The sequence below is a fragment of the Chlamydomonas reinhardtii genome, chromosome 17 (assembly GCF_000002595.2).
Source record: "Chlamydomonas reinhardtii strain CC-503 cw92 mt+ chromosome 17, whole genome shotgun sequence".
NCBI classification, from domain to species: domain Eukaryota; kingdom Viridiplantae; phylum Chlorophyta; class Chlorophyceae; order Chlamydomonadales; family Chlamydomonadaceae; genus Chlamydomonas; species Chlamydomonas reinhardtii.
Window position 1 is genome coordinate 4,171,647 of NC_057020.1, and position 17,687 is coordinate 4,189,333.

The following is a 17,687-nucleotide window of genomic DNA, read 5'->3' on the forward strand; positions in this document are numbered from 1 at the left end:
GCTGGACTCTGGTCTCTAATGAAACACCATAATATGTGTGTGGGTACCTGATGACTCTCGTGCGACGACAGCTGCCGTATTGTGGGTCAGTTACGACGTCCCCAGACCGCAACCCCTCTGGTCCCCTCTCTGTCCGCCTTTCAGCCGTCGGGCTATATCCCTTTAACCGACCTGCACAGGGTGATGGTGTCAGTGCCGCTGCCCCGAGCAGCCCCGAGCGTTCCGGCCTCGGTCGGTTTTTGCGTGTGCGGCGATTTGAAGCAGCGACGCGAGCGCGTATAACTTAAATTGTCCAGTAAAGCATCATGCGCCTGGGAGGGTGGCCCGGGGCGCCGCGTTGACATCATCGGCCGGACGAGGCCGGGGTAACGGGGTTGGGCTTCTCTTCCTCGCGCTGTTCAGGCTGGCATTCAGTGGGATATAAAGGCTGCCAGAATGATTCACTCTGCGACCAACAGCCAGGTTCGCGGCCTGCGCGCTTACGGTAGGTCGTCGCGCGCTTCCGACAGCGGTTGCTCGCTGCTTGCGCCTGTCCGCGCCGTCTGTTCTAGAAAACTTTGGTCACATAGAAATCATTGGCAACGAAGATGGCGGGGTGGGAGCTCCGCTGCGCGGAGCGAGTGCTCTTTCCTCAACGACGCTCAAAAAGCAAGTCAATTCCTTGCCCCGTCGCTCACTCAGGTGTGCGTGCGGCCGCTCGTCCGGCAGTCGTGGTCAGGCGCAGGCCCTGCAAGGTAAGGCTGGGCGGACCGAGGGCGTTTCGCCCTTGCGAATTGACCATCGGAAGGGACCACTCGGCGATGGTCGCGCACGCCTCTGGCTGCAGCACATGAATCATCAAAGGTCGTTGAAAATCCATCGACACTGACGCTCGCAGCCGCGCCGGTTGCCCCAGCGCAACCCAAGCCTCCCGCCCTTCCCTGAGTGCGACCCCGTGCCCGGCACCGCCCCACCCCGCACTGCACACGCACGCCCATCTTCCCGCCTCCCTGTCTCCCTCCCCCCGCTGCCCCACCTGCCGCCCCAATCCACGCAGCCGGTGTGCTTCAAGGACAAGGATTCGATTGATGATACCACCACGGCAGCGCCCGGATCGACCAAGTCGCCGTCGTCGTCTGTGCCCACACCCGGTGCCATTCCGTCGGCCCGCCCGCTGGACACTACTGGTGAGGTCGGCGGCGTGCGGTGGTGCGGCAGTGCGTGGATGGTGGGATGGGGATTATTGTAGGGTTGGGTGGGTGTTGTAGGGTGGGGTGGGTTGGCTGGGGGCGGGGGGCGGGGGCGTGAGCTATGTGGCGATTGCGGGGGGGGGGGGGGGTTCTGGGTGGAGAGCCCAAAGAACAAGGGAGAGTTACGCTGATTCGATTAGCGAAGGGCTGGATTCAACCGGGCATTCCGGGCGCCTGCTGTGTGACCCTTCTTCAGCTTATGGCCGTGGGACTATGCAAACGCCGCCCTGCCTGCCCACTTGAGTCTCTACCCTACCGTGTCCAGCCACTACTTACCTACGCAATAACACATACGCACGCCCCACTTCCCCCCGCCTCCTCCGGCCCCACCTGCTTACAGGCACGCGCCCCGTGAACCTGGGCCCAGTGGCTTCCACGCTTTACCCCGCGCTGCAGTACGCCACCATCGCCGCCGCCGCGGCCGCCATCATCGCGCCCGGCCCCACCGGTGCGTGTGTTGCTTGTGTGCTTGTGTGCTTGTGTGCGTGGAACAACGAAACGGAACAAAGGATTGCCCAGTGTGTGTGTTAATAATAATAATAATAATAGGTACTCCCTGCATGACAGGGCGTGTTCTGCGGAGGTAGGGGTGTGAGGGCGTGAGAGTGTGTGTGTTACAGAGCACAAGAAAGGAAAGCGCAAAGTCTGTGTGTGCGATGCAGCAACGCGACAGCGTACGAAGATTGCCTGCGTGTGTGACTGTGTGTGTATGTGTTGTAGAGGGCACACAAACTGTGAAACACAAACCCGTGCGCGTTTCTGACACACGCAACCTCCAAAACGCTCGCTCGCTCACAAACGTCCCCCCGGGGGCGGGCACAGGCTCGGCGCTGTTCCGCGGCGCCGCCATGACGCCCACCAACCGCGCCCTGCTGGTGTGGGCGGCGGCGGCGCTCATCCCCTCCATCATCTCCAAGCGTCAGATCAAGGTGCGTGTGTGTGTGTGTGTGGTGTGCTGGTGGCGCCACGTTCAGCTGTTTCAATTACTTCACACCCACCCGCAAACCACCACACTTCCGCTTCCATGGCCATTGCTCCTGTTGTTGCTGCTGCACCCACCACCACCACCACCGCCAGAAAGCCGCGGACCTGGGCATCCTGGGCTCGCCGGCCTTCAAGCAGCTGGTGTCGGGCTGCCTGCTCAGCGGCGTGCTCAGCCTGGTGGTGCTGACGCAGGTGCGTGTGTGTGCAGGGGTGTATGTGTATGTGTATGTGTGTGTAGTTTTGTGTGTGTGTGCGTGTGTGTGTGTGTATGTGTGTGTGTGTGTGCACGTGTGAGTAGCTGCTAGCGACCGGTATGGTTTAGTACTTGTGAACCAGGCCAGAGGATAGGGAGCAGTAGGGCAGGAGCGTCAACAGCGACTGTATAGTACCTCTGAGCGAGCGGGGGTGGTGCGGGGGGTCATGGCTGTGGTGTCACATGGCTGTGATGTCCCTGACGTCCTGCAGCCTCTGTCAGCCGTCTGCGTACACGTGCGCCGACGCCTGCTGGCTGCCTGGCAAATCCAACGCGCTCGCACGCCACCTCCTCTCGATCGTACACATGTCGCCATGCACACGAACACAAGCACACATGCTTTCCCCTTGTGCTTTTCTAACGCGCGCCGACAGCTCCCGCCCGACCCCACTCATTGTCAAGCACACAAACACACACACACACACACACACTCCCGTGTCTTTGCGCAACGTTCTCCTTGTGCTCTTTAACACACTCCCGTACAGGCCATCTCGCTGCGCAACCCCATCCTGACCTGCACCGTGGGCACCCTGGCGGGCGTGGCCACCCTCACCACCGCCTACACCCTGGTCAAGGTGCGCGCGTGCGTGCGTGGGGCTGTTCGTGTGTGTATGTGTGTGTGTGTGTGTGTGTGTGTATGTGTGTGTGTGCATGTGCAGGCCTCTCATGCCAACGCACCTGCCTCTCCGGCTTTCCCTCCCAGCTTCCCTCTCGGGCGCCTGTCGCGGGTCCCACGCGCCCTCAGGCTATTCAACCCCACGCACCCCCATGCGTTTCACTTCGCGTTTGTATGTGTGGGGCTTGGCACCCCATTGATGACCCAGCCCCAGCATTGCCGACCGCCAACCACTGAACTTATCATGCATGCAACCCCGGCCCCAACCCCCTCCCCCCCTCCCCACCCCCCCACACACAAACACATACACACACGCACAGATCCGTGAGAGCGGCCAGCTACTACCCAGCGCACGCGGCCTGCTGGCGGGCACCCTGGACCTGCTCACACCGCGCACCGCCACTGCCGCAGGGTACTCCCTGCTGTCCGCCGCCACTGCGGGTGAGTGGATGGGGCGGAGGTGGGGTGCGGGCAATGCCAAAAAGACTGAGAGACCCTGGACCGGACCACGGCAAGGGGATGAGCCGTATGTCCAGGGATGGGGGCAGCGGTTATGGGCTGAGCCCCCGGTGTGCAGCGGAACAGCAGGGGCGAAGCCCCCAAGGAGCACGCGGTCCGTGGCTGGGTGGCCGCCGCCGCCGCCGCCGCCACCGCCGCCGCCGCCGCCGCTGCCGCTGCGCCAGGAAGGGCAGCATGACTGCGCCGTTTCAGCGCTCTCAGCTACCAGCAAGGTGCAGGCGGCGCCGGCTCGCAGCGCAGCAACAATGTTGCCCATCAACAAGGGCAAGGCATGCGCGTGCCCGCATGCCGCGGCCTCATACTCGGCCCGAGGCCGGCCACACGGGTTAGAGACCCCCCAGGCAGTTCATGAGCTGGGGATGAGGCTTAACTGCTGAAGGCTTGCGGAAGTGGGGCCAAGGGGAATGGGAGGCGTGCGCGGATGCAGCGGGGAATCCCCAACCTGTGCCGCTTGCGATGCCCTGGTCCCCGAGCCCAGGGAGCGCCCTGCCCTAGCCCTTGCACTAGCCCAATCCCGATGCAAAGGGTTTAAAGGGTTCACTCTGGGATTAAATAATCATGAATGTAACTTCCCTACCGTCGACCACTTGCGTAACTAAACGTGAATGTACCCCCCCCCGCAGTGGCAGGTGTGGCGCTGTTCACGTCCGACCCCTCCGCCGCCTGCCCCGTGTTCTACCAGACCAAGGTGTGTCGTGCACACATGTGTGTGTGTTTAAGAGCACAAGGAAAACATTACGTGTGTGTGTTTGTGTGTGTGTGTGTATGCGTGTGTGTGTGTGTGTGTGTGTGTGTGTGTGTGTGTGTGTGTGCGCGTGTGTGTGTGTGTGTGTGTGTGTGTGTGCGCGCGCACGCGCGCCTGTGTGCGTGCCTGGGTGCCACGGGCGGGCTCGTTTTGTTGTTTTTGCATGTGTGGATGTCAGTGCCTGTGTGGAAGTACAGTTGGATGTACTGGATGTACTGGAAAGACACACGTGCGCGCACCACTGAACGGGTGCGAACGGAGGAAAGAGAGCACAGCATGGACCGCCACGCAACAGGCACATACACACACACACACACACACACACACACACACACACACACACACACAAACTCTTTCTTGGGGCTGGGGCTGGGCTGGGCTGTGTGTCTTAGTTCTTGTCCTGCCTCGCCGCCCTCGCCATTCCTCCTCGCCGCTGACACTGACCTGTGCTATCCTTCGCCTGTGCCTCAACGTTTTGCTTGTAGGTGAGTTCGGCCAGCGGGCGGGCTATTCGGGTTAGGAGTGCCTGGGAACGTTGTAGGACACTCGCATGGGCTTGCACCCTTGGGATCGTGTGGACACTTATCCCCACCCAAGGTTAGGTAGATGGGCGTAACAGGTGCTTCGGGTAAGTATGGTCTCGGCTCGGCAGGTCGGTCGGCTGCGGTAAGTATGCTCTGAAGGTAATCCGTGCTCTTTAACACACACACGCACGCGCACGCACGCACGCACACACACACACACACACACACACACACACACACACACACACACACACACACACACACGCACGCACGCACACTTCCGGACCCCCGTCCCCTGTCTCCCCTCCCCCCTGTCCCTCAGGACGCCATCCACGTGTTCGGCAGCCGCATCGCGGGCGCCCTCACCCTGGGGGCGGCCGTGTCGCTGTTCACGATCAAGCACGCCGCAGACGACGGCCGACAGGGTGGGCAGGGGGCAGGGGGCAGGGGGAGCTGACGACTGACGGGGTTGGGGGAGCGGGTTGGGGGAGGGGGCTGGAGGAGCGGGCGGGAGGAGCGGGCTGGGGGAGTGGGCGGGAGGAGTGAGGGACATGACAGAGGTGGACAAGGGCTGGGCGGGCTTGACATGGGGGCTGGGAGGGTGGAGTTAAGGATGCGGCAGTGTTGGGCGCGTTCAGCTGAGCTGGGCAGCATGGGAGATGAACAGGTTTTTTCAATTCCCAAGTAGGCCAGGACACACACAAGGGGTGTGTTTGTGTGTGTGTGTGGGGGGGGGGAGGGTAAACGTGGAACCCGTAAGGAAACAGTCGCGCGGGTGTGTGGGGGGGGGCGCCGGCACCCGTGCCCCCGAACCTTGAGTAGGCTTTGCCCCCCACCACGCCCCACCACACCTCTTCTCACTCCTGCTTTCCTACAAGACATCACACACACACACACACACACACACACACACACACAAACACAAACACGTGCACACACACGCAGGCTCCCCCATGTACAAGCAGCTCAACGGCGCCGCCGCCGCCTGGGCCGGCCTCACCGCGGGCGTGGTGGGCTACAGCATGGCGGTGAGTGAGGCGTGTGTGTGGGGGGGGCGTGTGTGTGGGTGTGGGTGTGGGTGTGGGTGGGCGTGTGGAGTGTGTGGCGTGTGTGGCGGCGGCGGTGGTGGCCTGGGGGCGGCCTGGGTGTGATGCAGTGTACGCAAACGTGTGAGGGCACAACGGAATTCATTGGCCGAGAAGAGCTATGTGCCGTAGCAGTCGGGAGTCCTGGCCACAAGGTCAGGGGCGCCGCTGCTAGCTCTGCTGATTGTTCCGGCGGAGTGTTCCACCTACCTCCTTCACCCTGCCCCGCCGCGTTGCTGCTGGACCTCTGTCGATTTCACCGCGCCTGCCGCCTCTGCCGCCTCTAGTGCCCTCCTGCTTCCCGCCCCAAGTCCCAACCCCAGCCCCAAACTAAACCCTCACCCCCAAAAAAACCCTCGACTTGCTAATAGACCGGCCTGGCCATGAGGAACCCCATGACACTGGGCGTATTGGCTTTTTACATCATCACCGCCGCCTTCACCGGCTATAACTGGGCTACTGCACCCAAGACGGCCTAAGCAGGATGGATGCTTCAGAGTACTGAGTGTTGAAGCCATCCGGAAAGCCTTCCGGAATGGCCGATATTTGGGTCGCCAACTTGGGTTTGGGGAGAGGCGCCAGGCGGCGGAAACAAGTGAAGCATGGCCGCACATTCAGCAACCTGATGAGAGGGTTTTGCGCAGCCGCAGCTGATGGCAACTTACCGGTAGTGACAAGAGGTTGTACGCGTTTGTACGGTGTTGCGGGACGGCTGGAATGATGTCGCGCTGACGATTGGCTGGGCTTGAGCGCGGGTGCTATAGGAGCTATGCCGCTTATGAACAATATCAGCAATACACAAGTCTCGCACATTGGCGGATTGGACGCTGGGCTACGATTGTGAGTTATTGACTATGGCCTGTTGGATTTTTGCAGTGTTGGTTGTGTGGTTTCATGGGTTGTGGAGTCGGCGGCCGCCCCAGTGCGCCTGTATGCCGAAAGGGTTGTCTGGACGAAGTCAGGGAGGATTTGCGATGGCATTGCCAGAACATGAGTTTACCCCGCATTGTGGGCGTGGTGGTCCAAGATGCATTTGGCCGTGTTTTGGGTTTTGCAAAGGAACAGGGTTGCGGATTGCCTGCCATTGCGGGCGGGAAACTGGGTTGCTCCTGCTAGGACACGGCCACACAGGAGGATGGAGGATGCGTGGGGATGGGCTGGACCGCCAGCACCACCGGCAGGTGCTCTGGTCGCACGGCGAGCTAGTAATACAGTGCTGGATTTGTATCGCTCCAACTCTTGGCGAGATGCTTCTTGCCTTTCAAGCACCGGGGGGCTGCCAACTACTGCTGCCAACTCGGGATGTACTCCCGTTCCCCATCAGCGCATGTACCCTGCCGGTAAGTGCGGCGGCCTGTCCAGCATTGTACTTGCCAAAGAAATATACCTTGAGCTTTTAATGAACAGCGGCGACGACGACCTTTGAGACTGGGCAGCTCGAGACATTTAGGGTCCCTTGCACGTCTCGTTCTGAGAAATAATCCTAAACGGTGACGCAGACTTGCAGCGACTGCCTTTGAGTGGATTCACATAGCATGTGAAGTCCAGGTGGCTGAGTTTGGCGTGGGAAATCTGCCAGGGCCTGGGGCTGTAAGGCAGGAAGCCCTGCGAGGATGACCTCCATTTCATTGCCAGGTAACACAATCTCATGCTAGATCGCCCTTTGGCGACATTGGGAACGAAAGGAACCCTGTCCCGGTGGGAATTCTGGGAATAGCCCTCGGTCATTCTGACCTGCGCCTGCGAGTTTCCCCGGCATTATTTCACTTTAGAACCTTGCTGAGTTCGAACAGCCCGGGCGCTAGGTGTACCTTGGGTTGACTTGCGCGCCTGCTCGCCTCCCCAAAATGCGCTTGACGCAGGGTTTGGCAACGTGCCGGTCATTGCCGTGAGCTCGACCAGCTTCGACGAGGAGTTTGTGGCTCCAGGGTTTGGATCCGACGATGATGAGGTGGGGCTGGGGAGGAGGGAGCTGCGACTGCAGACGTGGGCCTTGGGCCATTTGCCGTGGGGGAGGAGACGAGGACTGCCAGTGGCCCCGCCCTCCGCATTCCTTCGCCACACCTCACGTCATCGTCATCGCAAAGTATCAATGTTGTTGCCCATGCCCTGTACCGCTCCCCGCAGCCGATCTTCCTCAACCCCTCGCAGCGCCGCCTGCGGGTAAGGTCCACGCACTAAGGGCCGCCTCCTGTTGGTTCTCAGGCGTTCTTGTGCATGATGCCCACCAGCCATCCCGCACACCTGCTTTCTACCCTTGCACCCGCACCCGCCCTATCAAACAATACCTGCTGTAGCAATAATCCCAAACCCGAATAAAATCTCCTTCCTGCAGTCCAACATGTTCGGCCCAGCCGGCTTCGGCGCCGGCGCCGGTGGACTGGGCATGCTCACGAGCCTCATGATGGGCGGGGCCGGCGGCGGCTTTGGCGGCGGCTTTGGCGGCGGTGGCAGCGCCGGCGGTGGGGGCCTATTTAGTGGCGGTGGTGGCGGCGGCGGCAGCATCTTTGGTGGCGGCGGGGGCCTGAGGATGCCCACCGGCCCGCCTGCGGGGCTGCCGCCCGGAGGCAGCCAGTTCGCAGCCCACCCCGGCGGCCTCGGGCACCTCGGGACCGGAGCAGGCGCGGGCGCGGGCACGGGTCGGGTTGGCCGCGGCGGCGGCGGCGGCGGCAGTAGTAGAGCCCTGCCGCCGCCGCCGCCGCTGGCCCAGCCATTGGCGGCGGCGCAGGCTCAGGGGCAGGGGCAGGGGCAGAGCCCGGGGCGCTTCAGCAGCGGCAACCCCTTCCCTGGCGGCGGCCCGTTTGCGGAGGCGTGGGAGGCAGCTAACGGCGGTGCTGCTGCGGGTGCTGCGGGTTCCTCTGGCGGTGGCGGTGGCGGTGCTGGTGGCGGCGGCGGGGCACGTGGGGGTGCGGCTGCTGCCACTGCAGCCATTCCTTCGTCCTCCACGTCATCCCGGTTTGTTGGGACCTCGTCCACGGACGCCTGGGGGCCCGGGGGCGGTGGCGGCGGCGCAGCTGGCAGCGGCTCGCCAGGTGCGGGAGTGTGGAGACTGTAGGGGGTGCTTTGTTGGCGCGCAGATGGGGTGAAGGGCGGATAGGAATGCTGCCCCCCTGGTTGTCTTGCCGGGAAATCCCTGACACCCAAACTACCCTGCCACCCCTCCAGGTCTGATGGATGTGCACAACCGGGTGTCACGGCTGGCAGGTCCACGAGTTGGCGGCGGCCGCGGGGTGGGCGCGGGGGGCGGAGGCGGGGGCGGGGGCAATGGGCTGTGGCGCGCGTGGGGTTACGCGGACCCGACCACCTCTGAAGAGGAGGAAGAGGCGGACGAGGAGGAGGAGGGCGAGGGCGACAGCTCGGAATGGGAGACGCTGCCAGACGGGGAGAACGAGGCAGAGTACCAGCGGCTCCTCGACCCGGGGTGGCACAGCCGCGAGCACACAGCGCAGGACAACGCGGCGCCGGCTGCAGCAGCCGGAGGAGACGGCGGCGGCGCTGGCAGTAGCAGGAACAGTAGCCGGGTACCAGGGCCCTCGGCGGCAGTAGCCGCGGCGAGGACTGTGGCAGGCGGGGGCCGGGGCGTCGACGACGATGCTGAGAAGGTGGAGGATAAAGAAGACGAGGATGGTGAGGATGATGAGGATGATGACGACATGCCGCGGCTCCTCATGTCATCTGGAGATGACAGCGAAGGCTGTAGCAGGAGGGGACGCCCTGCGCGGGCCGCGCATGCAGCCGGCGCCAGCGCGGCGGCCAGCAGCAGGCGGGGGCCAGCGGCTTCGGCGGCGTCAGCGGCGAGGGCGGGCGGGCATCGGTTGCAGGGTGACGACGCCGGGGAGGGTCGGGGCTGCGCAGCCGGGAGCGAGGAGGAGGAGCCGCTACTGCCGGGGGCAGGCGGCGGCAGTAGCAATCGGCGGCGGAGGCGCGGCAGTAGCAGCAGCAGTAGTAACGCGGCTTGGCCGGCAGTCTCGGCAAAACAAACCCGCCAGCCGCCGCCGGCGGGGCGCGCAGCGCCGGCTGCAGCCACAGCCGCCACAACCGCAGCTGCAGCAGGGGCATTGGCGGCAGGGGAGGGGTCTGCAGCAGTAGCAGCAGCGCCGGCAGCAGGGCTGTCGGCAGTAGCAGTGCCGGCGGCTGTGGCGGTGGCGCACCGGCGGCGCGACGGCATGGCTTGGTCGCTTGCGCGGCTGGCGCTTGGGCTGGTGCTACTGCCGCTGCGGTTTTTGATGCGCGCCGCCGGCCTTTCGGGTTCTAGGGCAGCTGGCCGTTCGGGTTCTGGGGCGGCGCCGCCGCAGGCTGTGCATCCCGCAGCGCCCCCCGCGAGTGGCAGCAGCAGCGGCAGCGGCGCGAGGGAGGAGCAGCACCTGCTACTGCGCACGCAGGTCAGCGGCAGTAGCCAACAGCAGCTATACGACGCAGGCGGGGGCCTGCACCGCTCGCGGTCCGCGGCGGCGCTGCGGCTGGCGCGCACGGCGGCGGCTGTAGCAGCTGCGGGGCCGGTGGTGGTGCGGGGGTGGGCCGGCCGCAACAGCGGCTCGGTGCGCGCTCTGCCGGCGGCGGCAGCAGAACCTGCAGTAGCGGCGGTAGCACTTGCAGCTACGGCAGCGGCGGCAAGGGAGCCGACGGGCACAGTGTCGGCTCCAGGGGGGCCGGCAGTAGCAGCCGCGGAGCCAGCGAGCCCCGGCCCGGTAGCGGCAGTAGCAAGCAACAGCGGCGACGCCGTCGCCGCCGCCGCGGGATTCCGCGCCGCGTTCCTGCATGACCGCCTGGCTGTAGCCGCCAGCCGCAGTGCCGCTCCTGTTACAGCCGCTGAGGCAGCGGCGACGCCGCCGCTACAGCAGGCGGCGCGAGTGCGCGATGGTGGCAGTAGCAACGTAGCAGCGGCGCCGCTGCCGCCGCCGCCGCTGCCACCGCTGGTGCCGCTGCCTGAGCCGGTGACCGCGCCCCGGCGACAGGGGCGGCCGCGGCTGGCCTGGGCCGCTGGCGGCGCCGCCGCCTCTGCCGGCAACATGTACCGTACTGCCGGCGGCGGCCGCGGTGGCGGCGGCGGCAGCGAGGCTGGCTCTTCCGGAGATGACAGCAGCACTGCCAAGCGGACCCGCGGCGGCGGCGGCGGCGGCGGCGGTGGCGGCGGTCTGACGGGGCGTGGGCATGCCGCCGTCCGCCGTGGCGGGAGTGCAGGCGGTGGTGCAGATGACGGGGTGGTGGTGGTGGAAGAGGAGGAGGAGGACGACGAGCAGCAGCAGCGGGCTGCGCCGGCGGCGGCGCGGGCGGGGCGGTGGGCGACCGCGCGGCCGCACTCGCCCAGCCGCGGGCGTCAGGGCCGCGCCTGGCTCCACACGGAGGAGTCTGTGTCGGAGGCGTCAGAGGCGGAGGCGTCAGAGGCGGAGGCGTCAGAGGCGGAGGCGTCAGAGGCGGACGAAGGCAGTCCTGAGGACGTGGGCGTGGGGACGGAAGTGGGAGACGGGCGCGACCAGGTGTCGCCGCCTGCGGCGTCGCCGGCGCCTACGGCGGTGGCGATCGGGCCGGGCCAGGCGCCCAACCAGCGCTACCCGTGCCCGCACTCGCACCCGCACGCGCTGCCTCACGTGCACCGGCGTCGGCTGTCCGTGCCGCCCTTCCCCGCCGCTCCCGAGCTCGACGGCGGCGTGTTTGACGACTCTGTCTGCATCGGCAGTACCACATGCAGCAGCAGCGGTGGCGGAGGCGGAGGTGGAGGCGGCGCCGGCGTTAATGCCGCTGCCGGCAACGCTGCCACTGCCGCTCCTCACAGAGCGGCGCAGCTGGTGGCGGCGCCGGCGGACGAGGTGGCTGAGGCGGCGGCGGCCGCCGCGGCCGCCGCGGCTGCGGCGCTGCCGCCGCCACCTGCCCGCGCACAGTCGCTGTCGCTGCCGCTGTCGCAGTCGCCGTCGCTGCCGCCGTCGCCCGCCACTGGCTCGTCGCCGCTGCAGACGCTGCTGGACATGGCAGATGACGACCGAATGGATGTGGACTCATTCCTCTACGCTGCCTCCGCCACACTGCGCGCCGCCGCTGAGGCTGTGGCGGCGGACGCGGCGGCGGCGGCGTCGAGCAGTAACGATGGCTCGGCGCGGATGGCGTCGTCTCGTGGGTACGGCTCGGGATCTGGAACCGGATCCGGATGCGGGTCTGGGATTGGATCCGAGAGGGACAGCGGCCGCGGCCGGCGGCGGTATGCCCGGCGCACGGGCAGCGGCATGAGTGGCGTGAGCAGCAACGGCGGTCGCTCCGCCCCCGCTGGGGCTGCGGTTGCGGATGAGGAGGGTGCGCTGCCGCCGCCAGTGGCGGCGCCGGTGGTGCCGGCGGCGGTGGAGGTAGCGGCGGCGGCGGCGGCCGCAGTCAATGCAATTTCGGTCGCGGGGGCGGAGCAGCGGCAGCAAGAGGAGGATGGGCAGGATTCGGACTCGATGCCAGGGCTTGCGTACTCTTCCTCGGACAGCGAGCAGCGGCGGGAGCGGCGGCGGCGTGGCGTGGGGTCGCTCGGGGTCAATCTGCCCGATGATTGCGATGGCGATGGCGACGACAACGTGCCCGCTCTCATGCACAGCGACGACGACGAGGAGCCGTGGGGCCGCCGCGCAGCGGCGGCGGCGGCGGCGGTGGCGGCGGGAGCCGCGGCGGCGGCGGCGGCGCTGCCAGCCGCCGCTGGCGCGGCCGCTGGCGGCGGGCGGCGCTCCGCACCTGTCGGCCTGGGCGGCTCCTGGCTGGCGCGCAGCGCTGTGCATGACCCCTGTGCCGCCGCTGCTGCTACTGCTGCTGCTGCTGCTGGTGGCGGCGGCGGCGGCGGCTGTGCCGGTGGCGGTGCTGGCGGCGCGGCGGCTGTGCAGCGGCTGCTGGGGGAGGAGGAGGAGAAGGAGGGCAGCGATGATCACAGCAATGGCAATGATGGTGACAGTGATGATGACAGCGACGATGAGGTGCCGCCGCTCGCGCCGCCGTCCGATGAGGAGGACACGGACACGGACACGGACACGCATGCGGATGTGCTGTCCGAGGAGGAGGGGGTGGATGGGCGCCTGCGCGGGGCGGACGGCGATGGCGTCCCTGACCATGACGGGGAGGAGGCGTGTTACCATGATGAGGATTTCGAAGACGAGGATGAGGGGGAGGAGGAGGAGGAGGAGGAGGAGGACGAAGAAGACTATGAGGAGGAGGATTATGAGGAGGAGGAGGACGAGGAGGCGTCCGGCGAGAGGAGCGAGTCAGTCGACGCCATGCCACCCCTGGCGTTCTCGGACTCGGATTCGGATTTCGAAATGGAGCTGCGGCGGGCTCCGGCCGCGCCGGTGGATCTGGATCCGAATCATGACGGCCACGTTGATGGCGGTACTGGAAGCGACATCTCCTCGGATCTGGATTCGGAATCCAATGACTCCATGCCGCCGCTCGTGCGCCTGGGCCCGGGTGGCACCGTGGAGCAGGTGCCTGTTGACGAGGAGGAGGAGGCGGCGGCGCGGCGGCGGCGGCGGCAGGAGCGGCGGGCGGAGCGGCGGCGGCGCCTGCAGGCCGGCCTGCAGCCATTGGGCTCCCCAAGCAGGGCCATCGCTGGCGGCAGCGGTGCAGGTGGCGGCGGCGGCGGCGGCGGCGTGCACCTGATGGATCTGTCGGCGGCGGCGGAGGCGGTCCTGGAGGCGCTCTATCCAGCCATGATGGAATCTGCCGCCCAAGCCACAGGCGGCGGCGGCGGCGGCAGTGGCCCCCGCCTGAACCGCTACGCGGGTGGACGCGTGGACCTGCCCGCTGGCAGCTCCCTCCTCGACGCCCTCGTCCGCCCCGACGGCGCCAGCGGCCCCGGCGGCCCCGCCGTTGGCGGCGGCGCCGGCGCCAGCCGAATCTTCAGCTTCACCATCCCCGCCACCGGAGGTGGCGGCGGCGGCGGCGGCGGAGCCGCCGCCGCCGGCGGGGCCGGCGGAGGCGGCACCGCCACCGCCGGCGGCTCGGTGCGTCTGCACGTGGGCGGCGTGCACGTGTCCACCAGCTGGCGCAGCTATCTGCCGCCGGAGGAGTACGGGCGCGGCGGCGTGGGGCCCAACGACACGCCGGGGCTGCCAGGGACCTACGAGGCGCACGAGATACCGGCGTGGGCGGCGCGGTTCGCGCCGCAGCGGCCGGTGGCGGCGGCGGTGCCGGCGGCGGCGGCTGCGGCTCCGGCTGCGGCGGCGGCGGCGGCGCAGGCGCAGGCGGCTGGAACCCACGAGGCGGCGGCGGTGGGGCCGTTGGCAAGTGCGCGTGGCGCCGGCGGCGGCAGTGGTGGCAGCGGTGCTGGTGGTGCGGGCGTAGGGGCAGGTAAGAATGCCTTGGTGCAGGATGCTTTGGGGGGGGGGGGGTGTCTTCACCATTCCCAGTAACAACCAGAGGGGTGGAGGCATGTCAGGTGGGTCGAGCTGGTTTGCGTCTGGTGCCTCGCCCTTGTGTGTGAGTGAGGTCTGGCCTCCTACATGCACGACTTTCTTGGGTTGTAGCCGTCCAATTGACCAATTATGCGGTAACCGTAACAGAAACTGAATCACCCGCTACAGGTACTTCCGGACGTCGGGATGGCATCGGCGGCCGCGCTGCGCCCGAAGGCGGCGCCGACAACGCCGCGCTGGGCCCGGTGGATGCAGCAATGGCGGCGGCATTTCTGGAGCAGCTGTTTGGGCCGCTAGGCGAAATGCCGTACGGCGGCGGCGGCAGCGGTGCAGGTCGCTCCAGTGGCAGCGAGCAGGAGGAGGAGGATGACAGTGACAATGACAGTCTGCCGCCGCTGCTGTCGCCTGATGAAATAGGTGCGCCGTTGCCGCCGTCGGCGGCGGCGGCGGCGGCGGCGGCGGCGGCGGCGGCGGCGGGGGGCGGCCGTGGGGGTGCAGGTCATGGCGCAAGCGGCGTTTCGGGCCGAGCGCCAGCGCCGCCTGCCGCGCCCGCTGTTGCGGGCGGTGCCGCCGCCGCCCCTGCTACAGCCGGTGCGGCTGCAGCGGGTGCGGCTACAGCTGGCGGCGGTAGCAGCAGCAGCAGCGCCCCCGGCGTTCCCTACCGCCACGACCGCAGCAGCCGCAGTGGCGGCGGCGGCGGCAGTAGCATCATGCAGCTTGGCGCTGCCGCCGGCGCCGCCACCACTCTGGTTATAACGCCGCCGAGCATCGACGAGGAAGATGAGGATGCCGCGTCGCACCGCCGCCGCCGCCGCCGGCGGTACACTGCTGGTGCCGGCGTCGACGGCGCCGGCGCTGGAGGCGCCGACGGCGCCAGTGACATCAGCAGCAGCAGCGCTGACGTCAGCGGCGCTTCCTCCGCAGCCAGCTCTGAGGCGCCGGTGCCGCTGCTGACTGGGTCGCCGCAGCTGCCTTACCCGCCCTCGCACTACACCGGCAGCGAAGGCGAGGAGGAGCGGGAAGGGGGGAGTGGCGAGGAGGGTGAAGGCGAGGAGGAGGAGGAGGAGGAGCGGGAGTCGTATGAGTTCACAGAGGAGGAGGTGGAGGGCTATGAGGAGAATGCGGTGGTGCAGCGGTCGGCGACAGGGGCTGCGGGGGCCGATGGGGAGCGGGAGGGCGAGGAGGAGAAGGGCGTGGAGGAGCAGGAGGCGGAGGAGGAAGAAGAGGAGGCGGTCTCAGACGATGGCGATGCGTTTGAGCTGCCGCCCATGGACCCTCCCAGTGACTACGCCTCTTCAGAGGAGTCGCCGCAATGGAGGCCGCGGCAACGTCAGCGGCTTGGCTCGCCGGCGATCGCGGCAGCAGCGGGGGCCAGAGCTGCACGGGCGGAGGCGGCTGCAGATGCCGCTCCCCGCGCAGCCCTGCGGCAGCCAGTGCCGACGGCGCCGGTGGCGGCGCCGGCGCCGCTGCCACCCCTGGCCGCGCGCAACAGCGCAGGGCCGCTGCTTCAGGGCGTGGCCGCCGCCGCTGAGGCCGCCGCCGCCGGGCCGGGAGCGCGCAGCCAGCGCGGCGAGAGCGCGCCTGCGAGCGTGCCGCTGCCGCCCATGCCACCGCCGCCGCCGCCGCCACTCTCGCCGCCACTCCCGGCAGCGGCGCCACGCGAGGACGCGGGCTCGGACGGTGCCGTCGCTGCCGCAGGCGGCGATGGCGGCGCGGCCACAGGCGCCGCACCAGCCACTGGCGCCGGCGCTGCCAGCGCCGAAGGCGACAGCAGCAGTACAGCCGGCGGCGCAGCCGCCGCCGCCGCCGCCGGCGCGGCGGCCGCCGCTGGCGGCGGAGTCGGCAGTGGCCTGCCGGGGGCGGGTCACGGCCCGCGGCCGCGGCGCAACGCAATGACCTTCACGCTGTCCGACATGCTGCGAGCGCGCAACGCCGTGGAGAGCAGCGGCGGCGTGTGGGGCGCCCAGAACGGCAGCAGCAACAGCGACAGCAGCGCCGCTGCAGCCACAGCCACGGCTGCTACAGCTGCTACAGCCACCTTCTCTGGCATGGGCGCCGCCATTGGCGCCGCCGCGCCGGGCAGCTACAGCCACGCCCGCCGCGTGCCCACCCTGCCGCCGCCGCCCGCGCCGTCACGCCCACTCTTCGCACCCTTGCCCTCGCCCGCGCCAGCCCCATTCTCATCCCGAGCAAGCGGCACCGCCGCCACCGGCATAATAGCCGCCGCCGCGTCCTCCTCCTCCCGGTTGCTGCCGGTGGCTGTAGCACGGCGGCCGGTGCCCAGCGCGGCTGTAGCACTGCTGCTGGATGACGACGCCTTCATTGAGGGTGTTTTGGAGGGCCTGCCGGGGGTAGAGGTGCGGCCGGCGGCACGTTGTGTGCGCGATCTGGTTCGGCGGCTGGCGGCGGACGCGGCGCTGGGTGCGGATCCCGTGAGGGACCCGTTTGGGCCCTACTTTGACTCTGCGTTTTGAGCGGAGCGGCAACGGACGGAGCTGGCGTGGTAGCGATAGCTTGTGTGCGCTGGGATAGAACACGAGCAAGGGCACACACGGGATATGGTGTGTGCGGTGCGGTGCGTGTTTGTGCGTGTGTTGCTGTGTGTTTGCGTTTGCTGCGGCAGCACAGACGCGCTCGGAGGGCTAGGAATGTGGTCTGCACGACCAGCGCGCATTTCGTGGAGTGGAGAAGGCCTGGAGGCGACCCCTTCGGCGCAATGCCAGCAGTAGTAATGAAGAAACTGTTTGTGTTACGGACGCGTGTCTGCAATAAGATACCGTGCAGGTGTGTGGCAGCCGCTTTTTTGTAGCTTTCTGTAGTAGTAGGAGCTGGGACGTTTTGTTGTTTTAGTGCGCGCCATGCGCAAAGGCTTGTGCATCAGTGAGGTAGGTAGAAGGGGACGACAAATGCACAGCATGCGGGCACTGCCCCGCGCCCTGCATTCCTAAACTTCTGCGCTGCCTGCAAACAAGAAATGCCCATACTTACACACCGTGCGCCTGTGTGGGTGCGTACGCATGGGCGCGGACGCAGTCCTAATGCGCCACAACATCACGGGGACGTCGTGAGGGCGCGCCAATACGAGAGAGGTTTGGCAATTTGTATCCCCGAGCACACGTACGCGCGATGGAGCTTGCGTAGCGCGAAGCTGGAAGGCTGTTTGGGTGCACGAGGGTGATACGGTACGGTTCTCGCGGCGGTTTTCTGCAGTCGTCGGTTCGTGAGGCAGCTCGGCTGCAGGCTGGGCGGAAGATTTGGCCCTCCGGCACGGCCCAGGAGCAGGGCCCCTGGCGGCCCGGCCAGAAGCATCTCGCACCGAACCGTAATCCCATAATACCCCACCCCAAGGGCCATGCGCCA

General features: G+C 67.2%; 2 protein-coding genes across 2 annotated transcripts; both read left to right on the top strand.

Annotated features, from left to right (window-relative positions):
- Positions 1-49: 49 nt before the first annotated feature.
- Positions 50-7,233, top strand: CHLRE_17g730000v5 (uncharacterized protein). The gene is made up of 12 exons (XM_043072412.1): positions 50-484; positions 682-734; positions 1,037-1,166; positions 1,570-1,677; positions 2,052-2,158; positions 2,307-2,405; positions 2,952-3,041; positions 3,403-3,523; positions 4,225-4,289; positions 5,193-5,295; positions 5,816-5,898; positions 6,327-7,233. The coding sequence occupies exons 1-12, from the start codon at positions 436-438 to the stop codon at positions 6,432-6,434; spliced, it is 1,116 nt and encodes a 371-aa protein (XP_042914871.1). The 5' UTR covers positions 50-435; the 3' UTR covers positions 6,435-7,233.
- Positions 7,234-7,359: 126 nt separating this feature from the next.
- On the top strand, positions 7,360-17,661 carry CHLRE_17g730050v5 (uncharacterized protein). Its single transcript, XM_043072413.1, has 6 exons — positions 7,360-7,590; positions 7,818-7,906; positions 8,083-8,118; positions 8,291-8,987; positions 9,121-14,262; positions 14,496-17,661. Exons 1-6 carry the CDS (start codon positions 7,569-7,571, stop codon positions 16,799-16,801), a joined length of 8,292 nt encoding a protein of 2,763 aa, XP_042914872.1. The 5' UTR covers positions 7,360-7,568; the 3' UTR covers positions 16,802-17,661.
- The last annotated feature ends 26 nt before the right edge of the window (positions 17,662-17,687 follow it).

What these genes read in the sequence shown, in the direction of transcription:
- CHLRE_17g730000v5 (XM_043072412.1), top strand. Translation starts at nt 436, where the DNA reads ATGATTCACTCTGCGACCAACAGCCAGGTTCGCGGCCTGCGCGCTTAC. An exon ending in TCAGGCGCAGGCCCTGCAAG is followed by an intron (nt 735 to 1,036) that starts GTAAGGCTGGGC and finishes CAATCCACGCAG; the next exon opens with CCGGTGTGCTTCAAGGACAA. An exon ending in CCGCCTACACCCTGGTCAAG is followed by an intron (nt 3,042 to 3,402) that starts GTGCGCGCGTGC and finishes ACACACGCACAG; the next exon opens with ATCCGTGAGAGCGGCCAGCT.
- CHLRE_17g730050v5 (XM_043072413.1), top strand. Translation starts at nt 7,569, where the DNA reads ATGACCTCCATTTCATTGCCAG. An exon ending in TTGGATCCGACGATGATGAG is followed by an intron (nt 7,907 to 8,082) that starts GTGGGGCTGGGG and finishes CGCTCCCCGCAG; the next exon opens with CCGATCTTCCTCAACCCCTC. An exon ending in TGGTGCGGGCGTAGGGGCAG is followed by an intron (nt 14,263 to 14,495) that starts GTAAGAATGCCT and finishes CACCCGCTACAG; the next exon opens with GTACTTCCGGACGTCGGGAT.